We start from the raw sequence: 12,156 nt of genomic DNA on the forward strand, positions 1-12,156 counted from the left end.
TGCTAACTTATCATTCAAAAGAAATGCAAATCTAGTCACTTTATTGTGTTTAAATTTTCATGTCTGTCAAAATGTAGAGATAGAATGTATTTTGTGACTCTCGTCTATCAAACGTAAGCTAAATTAGCTTGTAGAAATAAATGTCGCTCATTCTGGTGCGGTGTTATTATGTCATACTTGCGAACCCACTATGTATTAAAACAATAATATTTTTAAGAACGTGTTGTCTACTTTATACCTATCCATTTACAAGATGTCAACAACTTTAGAAATGTAATTATTAGTTACATTTACAAATGAGATTAGGCTACATACCATGAAAGAAAGAAAATACAATATCATTGAAAAGGCTACTGTTACATTTTACATAGCCTACATGCAGTGCAAAAGAATAGGACTAATGTATTATGTGATATGGGAGCTGTTAGCCTATAATAATAGGCCTATTGTTTTTTAAGCACACATAACCTATTCGTTTGGATGTCTACAGTAAATTTTACATAGTTACCAGAGGCAACAGCAAATTGTCCATTGAGTTAGTCATCAGTAACACCATCACTCTGGCAGATCCCATGCAGTGCCACATCAGTCTCAGGCAATAAACACAATCAATCACAATACCAGAAATCAACATCCAATTAAGGTACCAGCTGCTCAATTACAGTCAACAACTACTTTGTTAAAGAGTACAATATCCAAACTAATTTAATACAAAGCTCTGAAGGGCAGTAAGGAAAGGGCAGGCGTATCACCAGCCTATTGTGTTAAACTTGTTCAAAATCTCAGATCAGTTAAGATGGGTTTACTTACTTTTTCTCTCAGAATGATTTTCTTTAATATTTAGCTACCAATTTATCATTGTGTGCAGAAGGTTACTTCATGTAGTATACACAAATTCGTTACTTTTGTCTATGATGAAAAACCGACATGATGAAAGGCAATGTTTCCCATTGTAAAAGCCTATTGCATGTTTGAAGTTGATAGAAAAGTGAGAAGGTCATGTTCTTTGCTGCTTGTACTGATTAGTAGGCTATCAGTATGCCCAGTATAAAAGTTTCAAACAGAGTTTTTATAGACCTATTAAAAAAAAAAAGTACTTAAGTAACAAGTTACTACTATTAAAAAAGGTTCAAACATTCACTGATGCTCTGGAAGGAAACACTGTGCATTAAGAACCAGGGGGTGAAAACTTTTAAACAGAATTTTTCTTATTTTGTTTAAATATCCCTTTATTTCATTTAGTACTGCCCTTCGGAAGCAACAGAAGATACTTGCATGTTTCCTGGAAGACAAATTAAGTACTTTTTTTTTTTTTTTTGATCTTCTAATTCAAAAAATTTTCACTTAATGCATTGTGTTTCCTTCTGGAGCATCAGTGAATGTTTGAACCTTTTTTAGCGGTGTTTGAGTCCCTCAGTTGTCCTCAGTGTGAAAAGATGGATCTCAAAATCATACAGTCACTGCTGGAAATGGTTCAAATACACAAAAGATGCTGGAAAACTGAAAAATCTGCAGGACTTGGAGGAATTTTCTGAAGAACATTGGGCAGTTTAACTGTTCATCAACATCAACAACAACAACAACAACAACAAATGTGTGGATCATCCAGGTAACCACACATATTAAGAAACAATGGTTCATAAACTTTTGAACAGGGTCATATTAATAAATTGTTTTTTTGTTTTTTGTTTTTTTTGTTATTTGAATAATACATTTGAATAAAATAAAAACTAAAAGATTTTCATCATGAGCCAATATTTTATTCACAATAGAACACAGATAACATAACAAATGTTTAAACTGAGAAATTTTACTATTTTATGCACAAAATGAGCTCATTGAGCTCAAGATAGTTGGGACGGGGGCATGTTTATGGTGTAGCATCTACTCTTCTTTTCAAAACAGTGTGAAGATGTCTGGGCATTGAGGTTATGAGTTTCTGGAGTTGGAATTTGGCCCCACTCTTGCCTGATTTAGGTTTCCAGCTGCTGAAGAGTTTGTGGTCATCTTTGATGTATTTTTCGTTTAATAATGCGCCAAATGTTCTCTATAGGTGAAAGATCTGGACTGCAGGCAGGCCAATTCAGCACCCGGACTCTTCTACGACGAAGCCATGCTGTTGTAATAGCTGCAGTATGTGGTTTTGCATTGTCCTGCTGAAATACACAAGGCCTTCCCTGAAATAGACATCATCTGGAGGGGAGCATAAGTTGTTCTAAAACCTTTATATACCTTTCAACATTCATAGTGCCTTCCAAAACATGCAAGCTGCCCATGCCGTATGCACTTATGCACCCCCATACCATTAGAGATGCTGGCTTTTGAACTGAATGCTGATAACATGCTGGAAGGTCTCCCTCCTCTTCAGCCCGGAGGACACGACGTCCATGATTTCCAACAAGAATCTCAAATTTGGGCTCGTCTGACCATAGAACACTTTTCCACTTTGAAACAGTCCATTTTAAATGAGCCTTGGCCCACAGGACACGACGGCGCTTCTGGACCATGTTCACATATGGCTTCTTTTTTGCATGATAGAGCTTTAATTGGCATCTGCAGATGGCACGGCGGATTGTGTTTACCGACAGTGGTTTCTGGAAGTATTCCTGGGCCCATTTAGTAATGTCATTGACACAATCATGCCGATGAGTGATGCGGTGTCGTCTGAGGGCTTGAAGACCATGGGCATCCAATAAAGGTCTTCGGGCTTGTCCCTTATGCACAGAGATTTCTCCAGTTTCTCTGAATCTTTTGATGATGTTATACACTGTTCTCCATGGAAAACTTGTCTACCTCCACTCACAATAATACACCAGAATTACACCCCTCTTGGTCATCTCTCTTTAACTTCCAACAGTCATGAATCCACTGACCTTCTTTGTCTGAAGCCATCCTCAATGATACACCATTAATATTCACACATGACTGGGGGGTGGGGGTCAGGAAGAGATAGCAACACCAATTAATATTAAATATTAATAAAATACTTAAAAGATTACATTTAAATCTCTCTCTCTCTCTCTCTCTCTCTCGCTGCTTCTGGATCCTGGTCGGCTGTGGCATACTAGCCCCTGCCATGTGCGGTTCTGATTAGTTGTGGGTTAGTGTGGTGTGGGGCCAGGGGCCTTGGGCTTTCGCCCTCCAGCTTGTACTTTCACCTGGGTTTTCTTGTCTCCGGCTGGCCCAGCACTTGTCTCGCTGTTTTAATGCTTCACATGTTAGATGAGGTGCACACACACATTCATTTGGAATATAAAACAAGTTTAAAGCGAAAAAAAAAAAAAAAAAAAAAAAAAAGCACACAGAGGGTAAGTGTGGCGTGTGCGTGGCGGCCTGGGCTTTGCACTGGTTCCATGCTGCACGCCATACTTTTTTAATGCATTATACACTAGTTGACAAACATATCATGAGTATAACAATGAAAGCTGCCATATTTATAAAAAAACCTAAAAAAAAAAAAACAAAAAAAAAAACAAAGGCAGGGTAAGCGTGGCATGTGTGGGGCGGCTGGGGTTGAGTATGGAGTTTGGGACCCTGGCCCTCGCAGCACCTCACCTTGATAGCCTATTGCAACATGACGCTGGCGGGGGTCTATTCTATCCCATGGCCATGAGGGGTGTCAGAGGCAGCTTTATAAAACCTTATTATTAATAGTTGTATCAATATTTCCATTATTATTATTATTATTATTATTATTATTATTGCTATTATAATTACTACTATTATCATTACTATCAATGGCTAGGATTGGATAGGTGATACTATTACCCTCTTCATCATTATTATTGTCACTAAAATTCTTATTATTTATTATTATTATTGTTATTACTACTACTATTAACTTTATTGGTCCTCTTCCTGATCCTTTAACCTCCCCCCTCATTCCGGATGAAGTGAGTATATTTGTTAATAAGTTTATCATTACTACTACTGCTAATACTATTATTACTATTTGTCATTTCTTATTAATTGGATTTATCATTATTTTTGTTATTACTGTTGCTATTATTATTATTATTATCATTATTATTATTATTATTATTATTAATATTGCTATTACTATTGCTTTTGTCATCTTTCTCATCCCTCATTTATCAGCTTTTTTTTTGTGTGATACTATTACCCTCTTCATCATTATTATTGTCACTAAAATTCTTATTATTTATTATTATTATTGTTATTACTTCTACTATTAACTTTATTGGTCCTCTTCCTGATCCTTTAACCTCCCCCCTCATTCCGGATGAAGTGAGTATATTTGTTAATAAGTTTATCATTACTACTACTGCTAATACTATTATTACTATTTGTCATTTCTTATTAATTGGATTTATCATTATTATTATTGTTATTATTATTATTATTATTATTAATATTGCTATTACTGTTACTTTTGTCATCTTTCTCATCCCTCATTTATCAGTTTTTTTTTTTTTTTTTTTCTTTCTCCTCTTGTGTGATACTATTACCCTCTTCATCATTATTATTGTCATATATATTCATATATATTTCCACTACCACACCCAGTTACACTTACATTCACACACACAAACACACCCAAATTGTACTGTTATGTATGTTTTGTTGGTCTTTGTATTTTTTTTTTTTTTTTGCATTTAATTTGTTTTCTGTAATTATTGTAATTGTCTGTTTTGCATAATAAAAAGAAAAAAAGAAAAAAAAATACACTGTGGATGATGACATTTGCAAAGCCTTTGCAATTTGATGTTGAGGAACATTGTTTTTAAAGTATTCCACAATCTTTTTATGCACTCTTTCACAGATTGGAGAGACTCTTCCTCTCTAAGACATCCCTTTTGTAGCTAATCATGTTACAGACGTGATATCAATTAACTGAATTAGTTGCTAGATGTTCTCCCAGCTGAATCTTTTCAAAATGTCTTGCTTTTTCAGCCATTTGTTGCCCCCATGCCAACTTTTTTGAAACCTGTAGCAGGCATTAAATTTGAAATGAGCTCATTTAGTGGATAAAAGTGTAAAATTTCTCAGTTTAAACATTTGTTATGTTATCTAAGTTCTATTGTGCATAAAATTTTGGCTCATGTGATTTGAAAGTCTTTTAGTTTTTATTTTATTCAAATAAAAAAAAATTTAAAAAAATCCCAACATTTCCAGAATTCGGTTTGTTTATATATACTAATTCAAAATATTAATAAAAACTAAAATAATAAGCTATATCAATGATAGGCTATGTCCTATGTATGTCTGTTAAACCCACAGAAATAAACTATTAAAGTAAAATAAGTAATAGATGACCAATAGATTTTTTCCTGTTCCCTTAATAAAAAAGACAACAAAATAATGTGTGCAATTTTTACAGTGACATGGATGATGACACTTGTAAGAGAATATAGCCTACTTGAGAATATGCTACTTTAGTGAGTCTGTTTTCCACAACATTGTTTTAACTACAATGATACTACTAGATATTAATGACATGATATCCAGTCTAATATGGGGTTAGGGTTAGGATCGTCGTTTTGGTTGGTGAGGTCTTAGGGCTGAGAGGTTACATATAGGCTACTGTAAATTAGTTTAGGAAACACTGTAGCCCCTATTACATGAACTGCGCCATCAGAGTCACCAGTGAATCGTTCTGCAGTGGACGCTTCTGAGTCTGACCATCCATCCACCTGTCCTGTTCACCTCTTACAAGAGTTTCTTCAAAGCAGTAACGCACTTTCTAGCTGACCTAAATTAATAAGAAGCTTTGTTACGTATAAGAGTCATTTAATGATTCAAGTGTTAAATGTACTGACCCAATCTAAGCGCTCCGACGAGGACACTAAAACCACGCAAATGACGGATGTTGACGCTCAGTAGACCAAAATAACCTATAATTCTACTTTTATATCATTTTATTAAAAAAAAAAAGTTGTTTTAGAATAAAACCCACCAATACTCACACATTTACTCAGTTAAAAAGCAACAAGTATATTGAATAAAAGATAAAAGACATACTGGCATTTAAGGTGATGTTTTTGCAAACCTGACGCGCACATCGAGTAATGATCGATTGAGTTTCCTCCCGTTTAACGGGAAAAAGCGCGTGCTGTTATTTCTCTGATACCATGTGCGCCAGGCAGACTCCGCGTATCTGGGCTCGCTCTACATGCCTGCCGGTGCGGCACGAGGGAGGCACAGATGATGCTAGATGGAGACTGACGCCTGGCAGTTTTTCTGTGCTGATACTCTGGAGTATATGATTCAGCGACGTGATACGTCGGTTTAATATTGTTCACTATCATTTATACTTATTAGTTATCCAGCGCTTTCCCAGAAAACAGTCAGCAGCATCTTTAGAAAATCACTCGTCCATGTCATTCGGTGACTCGGCTTGGAACCTCCCACTAGGGATACGGACTATTTATACCGCGTGCAGCATCCCGAGCCTTCTAGAGATACGCGAATCTGAAAAAAAAAAAACACGAAATAATCTGAAGATTTTTCGCTTGGAGGTAAGAAAATAACTATGGAAACGTCTTTATTACCATTCCGAACAGTAGCATGCGACTGTAGATATGTGACCTAAATTATGCCAGACTAATATCAAACATATTCGCTTCAGAGAAAGCATTTCGTTTTGACACGCATTTTAGTCTGCTTAAAGTTACAGCCAGTGTTGTCATTTTATCTCTACCTGAAATGTTTTTCTACAACGAAAGATTAAAACAACTACCATTCCTGTGCCGTTAACATTTTGCCCCAGGAAGATGTTTGATACTCAGACTTATGCATGAATAGACATAGGCCATAAAAACAAAAACAGAGACTATGTAGCCTATACTTTTTTGACAGGCATGTTACGAGATTTATATTCAGAGCAAGTAACATAGAAACATTGCCACTCCATTAGTTAATATCTAAAATGAGTGTTGCCCGAATGCTGTTCAAACTGTTTTGAAGGGTATTTGCCAGTCTTTTCAGTGTGCATCTATTATTTTGGGGGCGTATAAACTTATATGCAACATGCATACACACATGCTTTCACAGACACATGCACGCATATGTACATACTGACATACAAGTCTGAACCTTAAACTCACTGATAGCTCTGTCTAGATAACACACACAGACATGACACTAGCTGTACAACTCTCTTCACACTTTTAATGTACTTTCACATAGTTATGAGATGCTTATAATGAATGATGCCATGTCTGATGTTTTGGTTTCCCATCATATGATACCAGATATTGGTATGAAGAGGGTTTTAAGAATTCAAACAACTTGAATGTGGAGATTTGAATGTCTAACGTCAATGAAAGAGGAACTTTTTGTTCACAAAACAGCAGCATGCAATACTATTGATTTTACTTATTAATCAACAGTTTAATGCAGCTTCAAAATTGGTATTGGCACTGACTTTGTTAAATATATAAGGGATAATGTACAGTCAGCCAGTCATTATATAACTGAAAAAAATACTGAAAAGATCAGAACATGAACACAACATTTGGTTTTATGGATGAGTTGTCAATTATACTGTTTTTCCCTGGACAGCAGTCATTAATTAGAAATATTTGACCGCTGAAAGTATTCTAGAGAGCGGTGCAATACATGTTATGAGGATTGAGTCTTTTTTGAAAACAGAGACAAATGAGTGTGGAAAAACAAGGGGTTGGTCAGACCATGTGAGTACCCCTTGTGAATGTGGTCAGGAGACTGTTAAATGGGGCAGTGGGGTGGAAATGCCAGTTCCAAACACTGCCAATGCTCCCCTCCGCCCCTTACACACCCCTGTCCCGCCATCCTCACCCCCGGTTATGCCTGGAATCCCGCGCACTCTCTCTGAAAAGAGTAAACAACAAGGGTCAAAGAAAAACAGGTTGTGACGGGTGGCTGCGATGTGCCGACTGTCAGCATGCCAAGCCCACTTTTTTGAAAAACATAAACGCGGGCAGCATGGATTACAGGCCAAACTGAGGTGTAATCAGGGGGGATTTACACCCGTCAGGTCGAGACAATGAGTGTGCTCAGATAACAGTGCCTCACTCCATAAAACTGATTATGATTTGCTTTTGTCAGGAAGCAGTGACAGAGCTAATGCTAGCATTAGCTCAGCAGGGTAAAGTGTTCGAGCAAGGCCATCTTTGCGTACATAGTTGGTGACATTTTTGTTATTAGAACTTTTTTGCACATGAGATATGACAAGTGGGGAGAAGTTGCTGTTAGTTTGGTTCTATGGTTAAAAACTTTAATACATTTTAAGCTCTCATGTGGAAAAAAATAGCTTGTAAATGCAAGTAAATATGCAACACATCAAAATAAAACTCTAAAATTGCATCAGCAATCACTAAAGCTTAAAACAAAAACAACAATAGACAAGACACAAGATTTAGAATAGAATTTGCAGGCTATCACAAGTTGGTTACCATGTATTTGTTGAGTATTAATCAATTTCAGATATTCAGTGCGAGTAATAATATGCAAAAATCACAACACCAAAAGGTAATATTTTAAAGTGGAACATTTTTTTATACAAAGGCAGTTTTAGCAAATATCCACATTTATACTACGGGGCTGTTGAATGCTTGAATCTGACTGGTTGGTGAAAGTTTTAAGGTGCAATTATTTTCAGGGAAACGCACAGCTAAAGTAGTTCCAGGCAGGTCTTGACACACGCACACACAGCCTACAGTACGGACACACACTCACACAGAAACATGTTGACAGCATTGCTCTGACGAATTTATTAGTAAAATAGTTTAACAACTATAACAGCTACATGAAATTTCTCACTAGCGAGGTAATAATGGTGCTGTTCTTGGAACAGATAAACTCACAGTTTTGCTATTAGTGGAGACGCTAATGGCGAACACTGTTGAGAGACACAGGTAATTGCATATCTTTAATCTCACTCTCTCTCTTTCTCTCCAACTGCATTATTCTGCTATCAGTGGCTAAAGCCTCCGTTACTAGCTCAGAAATTATGTTTTGGAATAAGCAACAGAGGCTTGGGATTAGATGCTTAAGAAATTAGTCCTACACAAAAGCATTTTAAGGACAAAAACCTGTCTTGAAATACACAAATGTCTTGAAATACAACAACTGAACAACGTTTTGAGATGTGGTTACCGTAGTATAAGTGGAATAATTGACACTGGGCTGTTGAATTATTGAAAAATAATGAAAACTCCGGTTAGCATTGTGGCGGCATCTCCACCTTGATTGTGCATTATTTTTCTAATAATTCAACAATCCGTCATCAATTATTTCTTATATATGGCATTACTGTAATATGCTGAGATGTTGCAGTCAGGGTTAATTTTATGTTGACTGACAAATGTCTTTTGTGTTCATTAGTGCCAGCTCTAATTCTGGCTGCCACTATGCCTCTGCTGGAAGAAAGTTCTGTGCCGAGGGACTGTACTCGAACTGTGCCAGTAGTCATCATTGGTGAGTCATCAAGGAGCAAACATTATAAGATTCATCAAGATTCAACCAATCCTGATGACTCTTAATTAGTATGAATATAAAGTAATATTTCATAACAATAGTATGTATTTAAAGAAAAAAAGATGCCCAGAAATATAACATTCCATAGTTACCTTCTCTCGTCTCCCCTTTACAGGTAATGGCCCTTCCGGTATATGCTTGTCATACCTTCTGAATGGGTATACTCCTTATTTAGATCCCATGGCTGTGCACCCAAACCCCATCCTCTTTCGTAAACTACAGGAAGCCAAGCATCTTCCCATCACTGAACAGGTAAAAAAGATGAGTGGTGAAACAGTTATGGAGTTTGTTACGGTCAAATGTGCAATAAACATATTGCCCAATGTGTCTTCTTGTAGGATTTAGAATATCTTTGCGAAGGTTTAGAGGGGCGTTCAGGGAACCCTGTGGCAGTGCTCTTTGACACACTCCTCCATCCAAATGCAGATATGGGCTTTGAGTTCCCCTCTGTACTGCAGTGGAGGCTGGAAAAAAAACATCACATTCCTCATCTGGTCTTGGGCAAAGCTACACCTGGAGGTGCATGGCATGTGAGTGAACTCTCTGGAATTGTAGGGTTTATGCTAGGGTTTATAGTTAACTGCCTAAACTATAAAAAAAAAAAGATCAATTGAAAAAAGAACCTTCTCTAACTGTCAGGAGGACAGATTTGAGGATTTTCTGAGGTTAGGGTAGTATTATAGAGTTTCGACATACTAGTTGTCCAGTTCAACTTGCATAATGTGAAGAAAATTGGATCTGAATTTATAACCCTAACAGTCATTTTTGTATAAATCTCCTTTATTGACAAACCTTGTCCTTCTGGTCTCCTAGGCAATGGAAGGATCGATGCTGACCATTAGTCTTGGTATATGGATGGAGTTACCAGGAGTCAACTACAGAGATTTGACTTCAGGCAAAAGGAGGTATGTACTATGGAGGAGATCTGCATACATGAATAAGGCAGCTTCCATTAGTATAGGGGTGTCAAGTCCCACTCCTGAAGTACCACTTCCTGCAAAGTTTAGTTAACTTACAACTGTAATTAAACACACCTGATTCAGCTTGTCAAGTCTTGAAGCTAAGCTCTGCAGGAAGGTGGGCCTCCAGGAGCAGGATTGGACATCTCTGCATAAGTATTTCTCAAGGATATCAAGAAGATATTACGGGTCTTATCAAACAGATATATGGTTTTAGAAAGTTCAGAGATTGATGTATTCCTTCGTATATGTGTGTGATTTTCTCATAGGGTGGTGTCCAATGATCGAGCCACTCCAGATGAGATCTCCTCCTACTACAAAAATTATGTCAAGCTCATGGGTCTCCAAAAGAACTTTGTGGACAATACCTATGTCACCTCTGTTCAAAAACTTCACCGCAGTCATGAAAACAGTCTTGGGAATGAAAAGGACACTATAAATGGTCAATTGAATGGAGTGAAAAATGGGTTTGATTATTGCAATAAGAACAGCACAGAGAACGGTCAGAATGGAGTGGTAAATGGGTTTAGTAATGAGTTACAAAATGGAATGGAGACTAGCAGTAGAAGGGGAGAGATTGGGGAGGAAGAAGATAAAAGAGGCAAAGAAGAAGTGAAAGAGACAACTGGGGTGTCTCAAGGGCTTTCACAGGGACTCTGGGAGGTCAGGGGCTACCAACAATTCCAAGGTGACACTCATGTCCCTTTTAGCTTATTTGCAGAGAATGTAGTCTTGGCAACAGGGGCATCTGACTCTCCAGCTCGATTGGGAGTAGAGGGGGAGGATCTCCCTTATGTGTTTCACAGTGTGCGTGACCTTGGGGTGGCTGTAAGCTGTCACGGCAACCTGGGCTCTTCCTCTGACCCTGTGCTGGTAGTGGGGGCGGGGCTTAGCGCAGCCGATGCAGTGCTGTGTGCCCTGAACCACAGTGTCTCCGTGTTGCATGCATTCCGAAAGCGTGCTGATGACCCAGGTCTCATCTTCAAACAGTTGCCAAAGACACTTTACCCTGAATATCACAGGGTCTACCACATGATGTGTTCCCAAGTTTACCCAGCATCCCCTGTTGCCAATCCAACAGCTCCTAGTTCATCTTTGTTCCCAGACTACACCAGCTTCCCTGAGCACTGTGTGCTCTCCTTCCAGCCTGACATGCACTGTGTGATGAAGGGGTCCAATGGTGTCCTTAGAGTCTTCAAAGTCTCTATGGTGCTAGTTCTGATCGGAGCCTATCCTAACTTGTTTTTCTTAAAGGAGCAAGGGCAGTACCTTGGCTTGGATCCCAGTAGGCCAATCTCCTGCAGACAGAATCCTGTCGACATAAACCCTTACACGTTTGAGTGCAATGCTGAGCCTGGGCTCTTTGCCATGGGACCCCTTGTTGGTGACAACTTTGTACGCTTCTTGAAGGGTGGCGCTCTTGGCATTGCTAGCTGTTTGCTCAAGAGACTGAAACAGAGGATGAAGAAAAACAGGAAATTGATCGCTGAGGAAGGCGGGTGTGGAGGACGGGGAAGAGAAGGAAGTGGGGGCGGAAGAAGAGGATTTGTCTAAGGCTCCAAGATAAGGTGTTTCATGCCAGCAGTCATCATGGGATACATCTCATCTTTATATGTATGCAGTGAATACTAATGAAACTTCAACTTTCCAACCACTTATAAGAGAAAGTACATTTATAAAAATGAGCAGAAGCAAGGAAAACTACTCTCTTCCCAAT

At 38.1% G+C, this 12,156-nt stretch overlaps 1 protein-coding gene across 1 annotated transcript; it reads left to right on the plus strand.

The window, feature by feature from the left end:
• Positions 1–6,145: 6,145 nt before the first annotated feature.
• On the plus strand, positions 6,146–12,009 carry osgin2 (oxidative stress induced growth inhibitor family member 2). The gene is made up of 6 exons (XM_067409325.1): positions 6,146–6,479; positions 9,328–9,420; positions 9,596–9,732; positions 9,819–10,010; positions 10,294–10,385; positions 10,709–12,009. The coding sequence occupies exons 2-6, from the start codon at positions 9,354–9,356 to the stop codon at positions 11,991–11,993; spliced, it is 1,773 nt and encodes a 590-aa protein (XP_067265426.1). The 5' UTR covers positions 6,146–6,479; positions 9,328–9,353; the 3' UTR covers positions 11,994–12,009.
• Positions 12,010–12,156: the final 147 nt, after the last annotated feature.

This window comes from Chanodichthys erythropterus, chromosome 2, assembly GCF_024489055.1.
Source record: "Chanodichthys erythropterus isolate Z2021 chromosome 2, ASM2448905v1, whole genome shotgun sequence".
Taxonomy (NCBI): domain Eukaryota; kingdom Metazoa; phylum Chordata; class Actinopteri; order Cypriniformes; family Xenocyprididae; genus Chanodichthys; species Chanodichthys erythropterus.

Bases quoted from the DNA above. Each gene is read 5' to 3' on its own strand.
- osgin2 (XM_067409325.1), top strand. From the start codon at position 9,354: ATGCCTCTGCTGGAAGAAAGTTCTGTGCCGAGGGACTGTACTCGAACT. The intron at 9,733-9,818 runs GTAAAAAAGATG...GTCTTCTTGTAG, and splicing joins ATCTTCCCATCACTGAACAG to GATTTAGAATATCTTTGCGA. The intron at 10,011-10,293 runs GTGAGTGAACTC...CTGGTCTCCTAG, and splicing joins CACCTGGAGGTGCATGGCAT to GCAATGGAAGGATCGATGCT.